At 63.6% G+C, this 14741-nt stretch overlaps 1 protein-coding gene across 1 annotated transcript; it reads left to right on the plus strand.

The window, feature by feature from the left end:
• The first annotated feature begins 467 nt into the window (after nucleotides 1-467).
• TMEM102 (transmembrane protein 102) lies at nucleotides 468-4178 on the plus strand. The gene is made up of 3 exons (XM_044417199.1): nucleotides 468-598; nucleotides 994-1227; nucleotides 2198-4178. Exons 2-3 carry the CDS (start codon nucleotides 1038-1040, stop codon nucleotides 3217-3219), a joined length of 1212 nt encoding a protein of 403 aa, XP_044273134.1. The 5' UTR covers nucleotides 468-598; nucleotides 994-1037; the 3' UTR covers nucleotides 3220-4178.
• The last annotated feature ends 10563 nt before the right edge of the window (nucleotides 4179-14741 follow it).

A 14741-nucleotide genomic window follows, 5' to 3' on the forward strand; every position in this document is an offset into this window, starting at 1 on the left:
TAGATTCAGCGGAGGGGCCCAAAACCACGCATGCGCTTCATAGCTGAGAGAGACTGCGGCGCTGGATCTCCTGGGACAAGGGTGCTTGGCCAACCGTCCAAGCACCATCCCACACTGGCCTTTTTTTAAAGGAAAAATAATAAAAATGAAAAACCCGTTTTTTAAAGCGACGGTCCCTGAAAGGCCGCAGGGGGCGGCGAATCCCCGGGGAGAAGCGGAGCACCGCGTCTCCCGGCACTGAATTGAATCCCTGCGAGAGGACGAGCTGCGCGCCCCGCCCGTTCTCCCTGTGAGAGACATGGCGCGCCAAGGACTACCTTTCCCAGAGTGCCCCGGGCTTCTCTTTGGGCGGAGCTCGCCGCAAAACTACCGTTCCCGAAGCGCAACGGGGCTTTCTTGCTGTTAGGGCTACAGTGCTTAACGTGCTGGGGGCGGGGCTTTGAGAGGCGTTTAGCCCCCTTTTTTCCCTTTTTTAAGAGGGGGGATTCTGTCTCATCTTGGGGCCTCTCTGGGGAAGTGCGAGTTGCAAAAACAAAAGACTACATTTCCCAGAGTTCCCGGGGCTGGGTGGGGCTTCTGTTTGGCCAGGTAGCCGCAGGTGAGTAGGCTGCGAAAACTTCCTGGGTTGCGGAAATCTGGAAGGGCGTCGTGGGGTTCCCGCGGGACCGGGGGCTGCCGGGGGGCGGGGGCTTGCGCGCCCCCCACCGCCGCAAGGGGCAGGTGGAAAGCAGGGGAGAGGAGGCAGGGAGAGGCGCAGCGCGCAAGCTGCGCTTTCTGCTCCTCAACAGGCAGTAAAGTGCGAGCCTTTCGAGGAGTTAAGAGTCGGCCGAGAGATCTGAGGGCGCAGCGGGCGAGGCGGGTGCACCGCCGCCCCCTCCTCCGGTCGCCACCCCCGAGATCTCCGGGCCCGGCCCCCCCCCCCGCAAGGGCGCTTGGCAGCTTTCCGGTCTCTGTAGGCGCCCCCCCGCTGACGCGCCCCCCCGTTCTCCCAAGGACCGTTCTCGGGGCCGCCCCTGCCGCAGCCCGGCCCAGAGCGCATGGCGTCGCCTCCTGAGGACTGCCCCCCGAGGCCGGCTCCAGCCAAGCCGCTCACGGACCTGGACTTTCGGTCCGGGGCTCGCATCGAAGAGCTCAACCAACTCATCCAGGAATATGAAGCCAGGAGTCCGGGGGTCCTCGGCGCCGCGGAGGTGCTCTGTGCGAAGGATCGGGTCTTCTCGCTGCTGGGTGAGTGTGGCACCTGCGAAACAGGCTTCGCTGTCCCCTCGAGCAGGGCCACTCTCCCCCCACCCTGTGGTCCGTGCCCGGCGCCGGCCACGCGCCCTGCGCACCCAGGGGGCGTGGGACAAGTTCGCGGGGCGACGGCGTCTTCTCAGCGCTGCAACAGTTGCGGCTCCAAAAGCCAGAGCTCCAAAACTCGCAACAGGAGCGATGCCTTTCCTGCTGTGCAGGCAGGACCGAAACTCTGAAAAGCCAGCGATGGGTCAGCCATCAGACGCTCCTCTGGCACCAGTCGGGACACACGCCTCAGAGCGTCGCCGGAAGGTCAGCGATGCCACGCCTGGGTTCTTAAAGGACCCTCCATGCGGGCCGTCCTTTGTGCAGCGGGGTCTGCGTCGTCCATTTACATCCCACCATTTTTCCTCGTGTAAGGCACGCAGAGCAGCTTCCATAGCTCCATTTTATCCTCTCAACAACAGCCCTGCAAGGCAGGGCAAGCTGAGGGTGAGTGACTGGCCCAAAGTCACCCAGGGGGCTTCGCAGGAGTGGAATGATGATGTCATGTGGGGACGAGACCCCACATCTCCCAGGTCCCCAGTCCAACGCACTGTCCACCACGTCGTACTGCTTCCCTGCGCACCTGTCCACAGTTTGCCCGCTTCCCTGCTCTCCTCTCCTCTCCTCCCTGCCTCAAGCAGCAGCGTCCCCCGCGTCTAGCTTGAAACGGCTCCACCCCTCAGCCACCATCATCCCCGTTCATGCCACAGCACAGGAGAAGGGGACTGCCGACGGCCCAGTGGCCCGGTCTGCCTTCGCGGCCAGCTGAGCGGCCCAGCTCGGCCGATTGCGGGCAGGAAATAACAGGCAGGCCCCGCCACGCACGAGGCCCGGTGGCACGTCTCCCCCTCGAAGCCGGCGTGGGCCGAGGCGCCATTTTCCCGGCCTCTCCGCCTCAGCGTCTCCGTTTCCCTCCCAGGCCAGGTCCAGAAAGCGGAGGGGAGGCTGCCGCAGGTCAACCGCTACCTGATCCTCTCCGGGGGCGCGCAGCAGGGCACGGTCAACGTGGAGCCGGGCTCCGTGCCTCCCCTTTCTCCGGGCAGCGACTACGACATGGACTTCACGCTCCTGGTGCCAGTGCTGCATGCAGCCGGGGTCCCTGTCACCCTGGAGATGAGGCAGAGTCCCCCGGGCTGCGCCCAGATCAGCCTCTGCCCCTTCAACGCCGACACGCGCCACACCTGGTCAGACTGCTGCGTGGGCGACGAGGCCTACCTGTCCGCCGAGCGAGTGGCCGACTGGTTTTGCCTCTCCATCTCCCGCGCGGCCCAAGACGCGAGGGTCGAGCGCCGAGGCTGCCTCGCCTCCGTGGTCCTCTCCGTCGGGCTCTGCCGCATCCTCTACGACGTCGTCCCCGTGGTGGCCTTGAGAGGCTGGCCGGAAGTTGCCCAGCCGTGGCTGGCCCAGGCCCACTTCTGGGACGGGAAGCTGAAGGAGGAAGAGGTGGCGGGCGGCTTCTACCTGCTGCCCTCCGCCTCCGGCGCCTGCTGGCGGCTGGCGTTCTCGGAGAGCGAGCTGCACCTGCGCAAGAGCCTCCCGCCCCCGCTGGTTCACGCCGTCCGCGCAGCCACGGCGCTGCTCGGCGCCCGTCCCCTGGCGGGCCTGGGGCCGTACCAGCTCTTCACCTTGTGCCTCTGGTCCTGCGAGCGCCTGCCCGCCCGCTACCTCGCCCTGGAGGAGAACGCCGCCCACGCCCTGCTGGGGCTGCTGGACGACCTCCTGGCCAGCCTGGTGCACCGGCGTCTGCCCAGCTACTTCCTCCCGCAGTGGAACCTCCTGGAGGGCCTTTCCTGGCGGGCCATGGAGCGCCTCGCCCAGGACGTGGCCAGGGTGCGGGCCGACCCCTCCCAGGGCCTCCGCCAAGCCGTGGGACGGGCAAAGGAGGCCAAGCGCCTGGCAAAGGCCTTCAGAAGCCAGGCATGCGCCTCCGTGGACCCCTGAGGCCCTCGCAGGCGCGGTGCCCGTGGGGGAGACCTCGGACAAATTGTCCAAATCCTTCACCCTGATGGGGCTCCTGGAAGCCTCTTCCCGGAAGTGGGATTGGAGGGGTGGGTTCTTTGGCGCTCTCTCTCCTCTCTCATGCAGCCCCCCACCAAATCCAACGGAGACCCAGGCAGAAGTGCTGCGTTCGTGCTTTGTTCCCTCGTGAAGCTGGCTTTAGCCGGGGACGGGGGACGCATCGTCAGCTGGGGGAGAGGACCGGACGCAGCAGAACAGAGACCCAGCACGGCGGTCTCTGACCGACGGTGGACTTCAACTCCCAGAACCCTCAGCAAGGTCTGGGAGTTGAATTCCCACGTGTCCGGAGGGCACCCGGTTGCAGAGGCTGCGACAGAATAACCAGACTGTGCCTTGAATCAACGTGCAGACGTCCCGCACCGAAGCAACTTCTCTGGCTGGCTCCTCTTGTTTCGGGGCTGCCATTTTGGCTTGGCAACCTTGGAGGTACATGACCTGCCTAAAACAGGAGCCCTCCAAGACACCCTTTGCCTCTCTCAGGGCTGCTGGAAAGAGCCACCCAAAGCACCGTCTCCGTCCTGGTACTCGGAGTCGGCAGGGAGGGGAGCGGCACAGGTCCTCCCCCCCCCCCCGCAATACTTCCCACTATCACTAACACGTTGACTTTAAGCAAGGAGTGCCTTCCACTTGAAAAAAGGCCCCCTATGTCTCAGGGAGACTGGCCATCTTTTTAATCCCCCTTTTGGGGAGCAGGCGTCTGCCAATCAAAAAACGACGTCCTGAATGTGTAGGTTGAATGTGGGTCTGTGGTTCTTTTCGTTTGATTTTTGGTGCACACTTTAAACATTGCCATATCTTCTGCAATGGGGATGATGAGGGTCTGTTTGGGTTTTGCAACTGGGGAGGGTTTTCGGCCTGGGAGAAGTTGCATTTCATATTTAGCAGCACGCTTCGTACGCAGCGTGTCTGTAAGTAAAGACTTCTCTGCAGCAAGCTGTGTTTATCCCTTTATTTGCGGGGAAGAGACTGGCTGGTCGAAGCGGAGGGAGGGAGGGGGATGCGATGGGGGGCGGAGAAGTCCCGGCGCAGGGCTGTGGACTGGGACTGGTGGCCTGACTGTGTGGGCCTGCAGGTTCGGCCGAGCAGCAGTTCCTGCCTCGTGAGAGGCGCACCAGGCACCTGCAGGAGGGGCTCTTGGGACCCAGTGACTGATTATTGTTCTGGGGTCTGGCCCACTGTGCCCCGGCCGTTCAGCCCTTCCGCCCCGGCTCACCGCCACCCGTGTTGAAACAGGCCGCCAGTGAGCGTGTGGAGAGAGCCGGCTGGGTGCCCCTGCGCCGCATGGGTGGCACATGCTTTCCCAGCATGGCTGTGACGTCGGCCCGCTGATCCTGCCCCGCTCGAGGCGTAGCTCCCCAGGCTGGCTGAAACCGTCGCCCACTCTGTGCCAGGGTCCCCGCCGCCCTCGCCCCAGTGGGCACACTCTGCCTTTGCAGTGTTGACCTGGCTTTTGTCCTTTGCACATGGGCAGGAGGCAGTGGGGGGGGGCAAGGCCCCGTCCTGATCGGGACATTGACCCCCCGCGCCATGTTGTTAGTATTGCTGCACCCTGAATATGCAAGAAAATATCTAGCCAATGCACTCCCCACACCACAGCCTTCTGCAGCCAGGGTGGCTGTGGATGATGGGAGCTGTAGTTCGACCCACGTGGAGGGCACCTGGTTACTGAGGTGACACTGACAGAAGAAGCCCTTTATTAGGGCCGGCTGAAAAGTCGCACCAGCGCCAGCAAGGCGTGCCGGCCTCTCCCTCGGGCGGTGTGTGAATATGGCGGAAATGACGGAAAAACAGGGCAAAAAGAAGCAAAGCACTCGCCCCGAGACTCTTGTGCCACGCCGGTCTGCCGGTCTGCAGGGGGTGCCTGGGGGGGGCGCACAGATGCGCCCCGATGCCTCGGATGGACCGGGGGCCCCCTGCAGCTGCCCCGAAGAGGGGCTGCCCTGGGCGGGGCGTCTCAAGGGCTCCCACTCATGGGGTCGCCCAGCCCCGAAGGGGAAAGGGGGACCTAGGACCCCCGAAAGAGTGCCGCCTGGCACCAACTCCTTATTTTCTGCACCAGGTCGAAATCTTTCTATTTACCCAATATTTTCACAGTTTAGAAAAGGATCCGTCCTTTTTATGCTGCATTTTATCCCACGCTGTCGCATTTCACTTGGCGCTGCTGCTGCGGTTGCGGTGCGTTTGTGGTGAGCATAACGGTGGGTATCGTGTTTCTCTTTGATGCTCTCTCTGTGTGATCGTATATGCAGCCCCGGCCCCTCCAGCTTAGCCAAAAGGGCTCAGCGGGGTCCCCTCACGCCCAGCTGTGCAGGCAGCTGGGCCCCCCCCCGGAGTCCCACGGTCTGTTTCTCCCACTCGCATGGCCCCAAACCCAACCCAGGGCCGCCCCGTGGAGCTGATGGGCGGGGGCTTCCCGGCACAGCAGGGGAAGGTCTCCAGCCAGTGAGGACTCCCAATCTGGGGGGCTTCCAAAGGGGAACTCCCGGAGAAGAGGGCTGTTGTGGCATCCAGCTCCGGTGGCTCCTCACAGCCCCCGTTAGCAGAGGATGAAGCCGATGTGCTGGGGAGGATGGGCTCTTGCTGCAGGGCTTGGCCGGGGCCCCAGGGGACGCTGGACTCGATCCACAGTGGCACGATCCGGGGGGTCTTCGCACGTTCTTGTGACTTGGGGGCATAAACAGAGCTCGCCTTTCGGATGGCCCAGTGCTGTCTTAAAGCATTAACTGTGCCCCATGTTTGTGGAAGGGGGATATGGGGGTGCACTGGAGCCCCAGAATTCCTGAAGGGGCCTTTCAGATGAGAGTTGAAGGGGAGCAAGCAAGCTGGAAGAAGGGGGCTTTTGCCCCTAAAAATTGCAAATGGCCTGCAAGGACAGAAGGGCTGAAAGCACATCGGCAGAGCGGGCAGTTCCCGAAATCCTCTGCGCGGGACGGCGTGAATTGGCCTCTGCAAAAGCAGAGCTTGGACCCCACGGCTTCCTGGCCCCTTCCAACTCTGCTGGTCTATGATTCTGCAATCAAATTATGCACATTTAAAATATTTCATTTTTGAAAAAAGGAACTCTGTGGACATTTTTAAATGGGTTCTCCTCCTGGCGGCGATCCTTTGTTGGTTTTTCGAGCGCCGAATCGCATCTATTCCCTGGCCGGCCCATCGGCTGATCGGCCTTTCTTTCGGCCTCCGCGTTCTCTGCTTGTAAAAGAAGGAGCGGCAGAGTCACGGAAGCAAAAGGATTTCCACACATGCTGTTGTACACAAATAATGTTGCGTAAATTGCGTAGTTTTGCCTCCACCGCAATGTGACCAGACTGGGGGCTACCTAAATGTTGAATATGTTTGAACAAATGTTTTAAAATAGAAGCAGGAGAGCAGCGAATGACCTCTGGAAAATAAAAAGATGCGCACTGGAAGCATTAAGATGGGAGCGGTCGAGGGTGAAACGTCAAGGCGACGAAACACGACATGCGGAGGGAAAACGTGAAGCGTGCAGCGACGGCACGGCAGATCCCGTGGGAACACCGAGCCACGAAAATTGCACCGTGCGGAGGGAGCTACAGCCGGGCTTTGCAAAGGCCCTGGAAGGGCAAGACCAGGGAAGCCGCATTGGAGCAAAAGCAACACGGCAATCCCGAAGTTCTGGCAGGCCCAACTCGGAGCAGCCCAAGGCGTTGCTTCGACTCTGCGAACTCCTCCCAGGCCGAGCGGGGAAGGGAAATTGGCGGCTGCCCGCAGGGGCCTGGGGAAGAGGGCTAGGGTCAGGGGGAGGGGAGACCCACAGCTTGCGGGAGGAGAGCAAGGGAACCTATGGGGTGCCCCCCCGTCTCCAGGCCATGACCTCTCTGGGCATAGGGAGTTCCATGCCCCGCGCTGGAGATGCAGCCACTTGGCTTCTATTCAGAGCAAATTTGTGTCCTTTAAACCTACATATGAAGCAGGATCTGAGCGAGCTTTTGGTCCCAGAAGCTATTTTCTGTGCCATGCTTTGCCCTGGAAGATGCTGGTCTTCCTCAGAGGGAATTCTGGTAGACGCGGATAATCAGGCATGGGAAAATCTGCCCCGACCAAATTAGCTGCCGAGTCAACCCAACATGCCTGCAATCGGGCGGAATGAAAGGGGTAGCGGGTTTGGTCCCCGGGCTGCTTTGCCCCCGGAAGCTGGGCTGGGGGCATGGAAGAAATTAGCCCACGGCTGAGATATGGCTTGTCAATGGAACCGGGACAGGAATGGGGCCAAATACGGACCGCCCCCCCCCCCCGCTGCCCCCTGGGGCAGCCCTAATGAAAGCTCTAAGCCTCGAGGGGCTTATGGAGAGCCCAGCCGGGCTCTGGCTTTGCAGGGGCGGGAGAGCAGCCAGCGCCGGTCTGGATTAAGGACCTGAGCTTGTTGCAGCTTCCCACCAAGGGATTTTCAGGGCCCCTTGAAAAGGCGGGGCAGAGGAGGGAGGGTGGGGGGGTTGCATATGCAAAGGCAGAAGGGAGGCAGGCCGGCCCTCCCAGCCCTCGAGCCCTTGCGATGCGCTGGACTGCAGTTCTCATCATCCTCAGCCAGCATGGCAAGCGGCGGGCTGCGTGGCACGCTCACCTCGGCCCTCCAACGGCTCTCGCTGCTGCTGGCCCCACGCCCAGCATGGGGGATGTCCTTTTGCCTTATGGGGGGGCCGTCCGGCCCTGCACAGCCCTGGCCGTTTGCCCCCCACCCCACGCAGCTGCTCGGAGGGGTGCTGTGGGGGGCAGAAGGGGCGAGCGCACACCTTGACTGCCGTTCTGCTCTTGACGTTGGCTTCTGGCTGACTCCTAAATCCCTCGTTTCAGCATTAATCTTTAAAGCCCTTTGGCACGGCTCCAAAGGGAGGGTTTCGGCCCCGAAGCCCTGGCGCGATTCCCGGCCCCGGCGCCGCCATATCTGGGCGCTTCCAGAGATGAGACGGAGAAGGGGGGGTGCCAGCGCCCCCCAACGTGGCGCCCGGGCCACTGCGGCAGGGATTCGGTCCACGTGGGCCGCCGTGACCCCCCGAAGGCTCTGGGTCTGAGCCCCGGAAATGCAGTGCCGGATGCACCCCGAGGCACGGCCGGCCTTCCCGCCAGGCGCAGCCATCCCCGGCTAAGGGGTGCCTGGGAAGGGGCCCGACTCCCCCCTCCCCCCCCAGAGGAGGCTACGGAGCCCTGGCTCCTTCCCTCCAGCCCATCTCAGCCAGCTGAGCTGAGCCCCGGAGCCAAGCGCCGGCACGCGATCTCCCGGACTCTGGCTGGCCGGCCAGCCCGGCGGAGGGAGCAGAGATGGCGGAGGACCCCGGGCCAGGGGCTGTGGGGCAGGCGGGGGCCAGCAGCTGCTCGTGTGAACCCCACTCTAGTGGGGGTTCAGGGTGCGCCCCGCCCAGCTCTGGGAAGGACAGGGCCGGGCGAGGTGCCCCTTCATTTTGTTACTGACCAAACCGGGCAACCGACTCCTTGTCGGCCGAGACGCGCAACCTGTCAGCCTCACAACAACAGCCCTGTGAGGAGGGCTGGACTGAAGGGGAGTCACTGGCCCCAAGTCGCCCAGGAAGCCCGGATCTCTTGGCCCGCTGTCCAGCACCTGAACCGGGGAGCCACGCTGGCGCTCAGCCCCCTTTGGGAGGGGGGGGCCATGGCTCAGCAGCTGGGAAACCCCCGGATGAGTGGAAGGCTTATTTTGCTCCCCCAGTACTTTGAAACCCCACCTGGAAAGATCTACAGCCGCAGAACTGCCCATGTGCGCAAGATAGCCCATTATGGCGCCCATGCTCGCTCAGCCTCAGGGAAGCGTGCACTCTGCATATGCCCAGGCACCCCCGCGTCGCTGCTGCTGCATGCCACTGAATGAGGCCATGGGCGGAGGTGGCTGCGAGGCTGGCCATGGCTGGCAAAGCCCTGAGTGCCCCCACGCCGCCTGCTCGAGCCCCCCGGCCTGCTGGGCCCCTTCCACGCCGCCCTCGCTGCCCCTCCCGGCTGTGGCCGAGCCGTCCGCTGCCAGGCCTTGGCTGCAGGACAGGAAGCTGTCAGCCAGCAGAAACGCTGATGAAAATTTGATGAAGGGGCCATTAATTACGGCGCTTCCAGAGCGGCTTCTCCGAGCGCCTCTCTCTCCAGGTGCTTCCCGCTCTGGTGGCCGGAGTCCTGGGCGCTTTGGGGGGGACGGAGAGGGAGGGCTCCCATGAGGCAAGCCCCCTGCCCTGGCAGAACGCGGGATGGCAGCCCCTGCCCCCCCTGCCCTGGCCCCAATCCTGAAAGGGAGAAGTGTGCCTGCACGGGCCTCCCCAAACGGCTTGTGGGATACGCCCGAGCACAGCCATTGGTGCGAGTTCCCCAGGCGCACTCTGTGCATGCCCGGGGCACCCTCTCTCAGGACGTCTTGGTGCAGCCTAAGAATCAACCCCTGAGCTGAAAGCAGTTTCTGGAGGGACCCTTGGTGCATCCGGGCTGCCGGAGAGCTCCCCCCTTGTGGGGGACCCAGCAGGTGCGTGTTCAGGGGGGCCGAGCGCTGCCGTCGAGGGCGCTTGTGGGGGGCAGTGCCCGGGTCCTCGGAGCCTTCAGGGGTAGGATTCCCCAGCCCAGGCTGGGCGTCCGAGCGGGCTTGCGGTGCCAGCGCACGGCTCCTTCTGGGAAAGCAGGGCCTGCCACACTGGGGGTCCCAGTCCCTCGGTGGCCACTCACCCTGCCCCCAGTGGCCCGCTCTGGGGGGCTCCCCACCTTTGCGCAGCCTTTTCCCTTGTTCAGGAAGGCTGAGCAGCGCCTGCTGAAACTTCTCGGGGCAGTCGGGAAGCGCTTCCCGGAGAAGAACAACAGTCTGCAACTCAGGCATTTCCAGCCAGAGCAAAACAGCTTCAGGACACCCCTTGGCAGTCTGCACATGCTCAGGGGCACCCGTGGGCTGTGGATGGGGTGAGCCGTCCTCCTCCAGAAGCACGAGCCCGGAACGGAGGAATAAAAGGGATGGCAGCAACCGGGGGGGGGGGGGGCGAAGACCAGCCTCGTCCGCCCCCGCATGGTTCCTGCTCCAGGAAGGCAGGCTCCGGGGCCACGCGCCAGGCATGTGTCTCGTGTGAGGCCGGCCGCGTGCTCCTCTGCCCCCGCCAAATGTCACCCCAGCCCCGGGGCAAGGGGCTCGGGGTGAACCAGCTGCCGTCACCGGCTCGCTCCCCGTTTGGCGAGCAGCGTGCACTGGAGTGTGAGAATTTAATGAGGCTGCGCTGTGGGTCTCGGCCCTGGAGACGCGGAGACGGGCAGGCCGGGCGGTGGAGGGTGGCCCGGGAGGGTCTCCGCTGCAGCGGGACACGGCTGGCCCGGCCTCCCTTGCTGGCCCTCGCGCCCCAAGCCCCTTCGTAGGCTTTCCAAAAACAAGCCCCCCGAAAGAAACGCAGGCAGGCGAGCGGACACGCTTTCATGCTGAACGCGATTTGCATCGCATTGCCTTTCAAAGGCTCTTGCGTGTGTTTATACTTGGTAATTTCCCTGCCTCCCAGAAAAACATTGCTCGGAACATCCCGGCTCTGCTTGCCAAAATGTTTCCCCCGTGGAACTTGGTGCATTTTCTCCCCTTCCCGCAGATCCTGGCCGGAGCCGGCTCTCCTCGGAAGCGAGGAGGAGGCCGAGCTTGGCTGGTGCGCTGTTGCACGCAAGCGGCACTGCAGTGGGGAACGCCTGGCCCCCCGCAGGCCCACGGCACCCCCACGTGGAGGGGCTGATCCCTTTCCACAGGGGAAGCGCCTGGATATTCTCCTGCATTTTCCCTTCCTCCAGGAAGCAATTCCTCAAACTCCTCTGCGGGGACTGGTGACTCTCCATATTCCTTCTGTGCATGGGCAGATGCCCCGTTCTTTACGTAGCTTCATGCAGCTTAAGGGCCAGGCTTCTTCCTGAAAGCTGTTTCTGGGCCGAGGATGATGGGAGCTGTAGTCAAACACATCCAGAGGGCACCAAGTTGAGCGAAGCCTTCATCTTCACCTCTTCCACCCCTTTTAAAAAATTCTTTTTAGTCTAAACTTAATTCCTTTGAGAGCCAGAATCCCTGGGCTCAGATCTGGCCACAGCAGCCTGTTCTGTGACCCAGACCTGCCCCACAGGCAAATTCCGCAGGCCGGGCATGACGCAGGCCGCGCGGCAAACGTTCCTTGTGTTGACACCAGATTGCCCAGCGTCGCCTCCTCCAAGCTGCGGTGGACACAGCAGCCCTGCCCCCCCTGGAGGCGAGAGGCGCCCGCCCCCTTGGGACACCCCATGGCTTTTCGCCCCATGCAGAACTAGGGGATGGAGCAAGTCCTCCATGGTTATTTCACTGGCATTATGTAATTTCACACCATTTCTTTAAAGATTTGCATGAAATTTTAATGGGAAAGGTGGAGGGAGAGGAAGGATCTGCGGGGAGCGGACTCCGCGCTTGCTGTACACACTTCTCCGACGCCACACAATGCCGGCCACAAAGCCACGGGTCCACGTGCAGCTCTGAGGTAGAAGTCAATGGGCTGCATGCTGAGGCGCCTTGCTGCGGCTGGATGAAGGAGCGGGCTCGGGCTGGCTTGGCGAGGGGCCCGCTGATGCCGATCCCAGGCAGGGGCGGGCAGATTGCCGGGCACGGGGTCCGACATTACCCTTCTGGAGCCCACGGGGGGCTGAGCGCCACTCCCGCTCTGGCGTCGCCCTGGAATCGGCTGCAGCTGCGGTGCTGGAGGCGAGAAAGCTGCAGGCGAGCGGCCGAGGCACGGAGCGTGCGCCTCGTCGCCTTCTGGACCACAGTTCCGCTTGCCTCCTGGTCGCCACAGCGGGGGCATGGTGCCCGCTCTCAGCCTGGGGCCTCGGACCACCTTGGAGGGCGGCAGTGGACAAAAGGGGGGGTGTCTTTGCGGCAGGCCGAAAATGGCAGCCCGCTGCAAGCCCCCTGCCCCCCAACGCCCGGCTGAGCTGCTGTGAAGTCACGGGCTGCTCAGGGAGGCCCACCCGGTGCCGGCAAGGGAACCCTCACAAACGGTGCCGCTTCTGTGGGGAAGGAACGGGCCCGCTTAACCGGGGAACATTGTCGATGTGGGCAGTGGAACAGGGCTAATCCTTTGCTGGCAGGGGGACTGGCCAGGCAGCAGAATTTCGAGGCTGGGAAAAGGGGTGTGGGAGCCAAAGAACAGTGCCTGGGCTGCGTTTGTGCGCGTGTGCACAAGTTCCGGAGACGGGTCTGAGCTACGCGGCCGACTCGCTGGCGACGGTCCCTCGTGAGGCTTGCAGAAACGCCCGCTCTGGGCTCATCCGCCAGTGGAAGGCTGCGACCTGTCCAAGCTCCGGTGGCCTGCGCACCGGTAGTGAGCCTGCCATCCGGGGGACGCAAGCACTGCCTTTCCTCCAGGTCTCCTGCGGGTGCTGCAGAGAAAGGGCTTCTCCCTGCATAATTCAGCAGCTCTTGGCACCTTCCTTCACCGAAGACAGCTCATAAATCAGTCCTTCCTGGAGGCCAAGAACAGTTCAACCATCTTCCTCCGCCTATCCCAGGAAAGGGGTGTGAATGTCATTTCGGGTCCTGCATCTCCCGGGCCTCGCATGCTCTCCTCCCGCTCCCCGGAGATGCTAAGATCGGCCGTTGGGGGGGTAGTTGTGGCTGGGCGATGGGGTGGGCTCCCCGTGCTCGTTTTGCAGACTTAGTGCCGGTCCGTCAGCCCATAATTTACCGCACAGCTTCCATCGACCGTGGAAGGAAGGCGCTGTTCGTCCTTGTCCCCCTCCCCTCGACCCAAATGCCAGGCGCTCCCTCCCCAGGCCTTGCAAACACTGACAGGGAGAGGTGAGTCAAGGGTTAATTCGTACACAAAGCCCCTAAAGAGGCGCTCAGGCCAGTCCTGCCTAGAAACCTCCCGCTTCCCGCTTCCTTCTCCCCCACCCCGTGGAGTGGACGCGGACTGTCCGTCCAGCTGTGCATAGAACAGGGTCTCTGGTGAAGGGAGGGAGCCCTCTGCACAGGCTCAGGAAAGCCTTTCTCCAACTGCAGCACGGAAAAGTGGGTCTCGGATCCCGGTTCAAGGAAGCCCCGCTGGCGGCTTCATCGATGGCTGCCCTCATTCTATTCTCAGCCTTGCATCTAAATCGCCTCTGTGCTTGCTTTGCTTGCCACACTACAGTTCTTCCCGTTGCACAGGCAGGGGAACTGAGGCTGGGGGGCAGTCATGCCAGGGAGCCCCCGGTGACAAAGGGCAGGTCCAGATCCAGGTCTGTGCACAGGTCAGCAAAAGCAGCAACAAACCCCGCTCTGTGCATGCTTGGATTCCCCCTTTTGCGCGTTGTTCCGCTTTGCTGGACGGGCCCTGAGGCTGGCCGCACTCCCACCCTTCGGAAAGCCCCCTCGTCCCTGCCAAGCCCCCACAGCGATTTGTTTGGAACAAAAGCCACATTGGTCCTTCCTCTGGGGGCAACATCTGAAATACCCAAAAGGAGAGTGGAGCCTTTGGCCCGCAGGGGGGCGCTATTTCCAGTTTGAAACTGGCCGTTTGTGGGGGTGGGTGTCAAGTCTGTGTCTTGCAGAACTCGGGGGTTCTTTGCTTCCTCCCCCCAGATTTTAATTCATGCACCCCACTCAGGGAGCGACACCCCCTGTCCCTGTTAAGACCCTTTCCAAAATCAGGGTGACTTTGGGGACAGTTCCCTCTCCCCCCCCCCCGCGGTGTATCATGACTCACTCATTTCCCGTGCGCTTCAGAGCGCTCCCCCCCGCAGGGAAAGCGCACAGCCCCACGTCCTTCCCTCTCCGCCCGTGGGGTGCTCCCCAACACCCACCCTCCCCGGTACACTGCAGGCGGATCTCTGGCTTCCCTGTGGGGCGCGGCGAGGCTCCGGAGCCGAACAGCGCCGAGTGGATTAATCCAAGGAACGGCAGCAGGAACGCCTTGGGGCTGATTCGTCCCGCGGTCCAGAAGACTCGCACAGAGCAGGTCTCCGGAGCGGGCTCGGGGGGGCCGCCACCCCTCCCCCGCTTGCTCCCGGGAGCGGCCGGCGGACAACCCGGCGGCGCAGCGGGGGGGGATGCCTCCGCGTCCCCCTCCCCGGCGCCCGGCGCTCCCCGGCGGAGGATGAAGCCCGCCCCCCCCGCGCGCCCGGGCGGGGCGGCTGGCAGGCCGGGGGATGCCCCCCCACGAGCTTTGTCACGGGCGTGTGACAGGCGCCGCCGCCCGCCCCGCCTCCGCGGCTCGCCTGCCGCGCGCCCAGACCGCGCCGCGCACGCCCCTCGGGGGTCTCCGGGCTTCCCCACCCGCGGCGCCCGCGCCCGCGCCGCGCGTCGTTCACCTCCGAGGCGCTGAAGGACATCGGGGCTCCCCGCGCCTCCCCGGCCCGCCGGAGCGCGGGCGCGCCGCGCAGCAGCGCCTCCGCCGGGCGGCGCCGCCTCCCGCCTCTTCCGCGGGGACCTCGGGCATCTTCCGACGCGGACGGCTCTCGGAGGAGGGCGCAGCCCGGCT

The sequence above is a fragment of the Varanus komodoensis genome, unplaced genomic scaffold (genome assembly GCF_004798865.1).
Source record: "Varanus komodoensis strain SLA01 unplaced genomic scaffold, ASM479886v1 scaffold87, whole genome shotgun sequence".
NCBI lineage: Eukaryota > Metazoa > Chordata > Lepidosauria > Squamata > Varanidae > Varanus > Varanus komodoensis.

Coding starts and splice junctions, on each gene's coding strand:
- TMEM102 (XM_044417199.1), top strand. CDS start 1,038: ATGGCGTCGCCTCCTGAGGACTGCCCCCCGAGGCCGGCTCCAGCCAAG. Junction 1,228..2,197: donor TCGGGTCTTCTCGCTGCTGG/GTGAGTGTGGCA, acceptor TTTCCCTCCCAG/GCCAGGTCCAGAAAGCGGAG.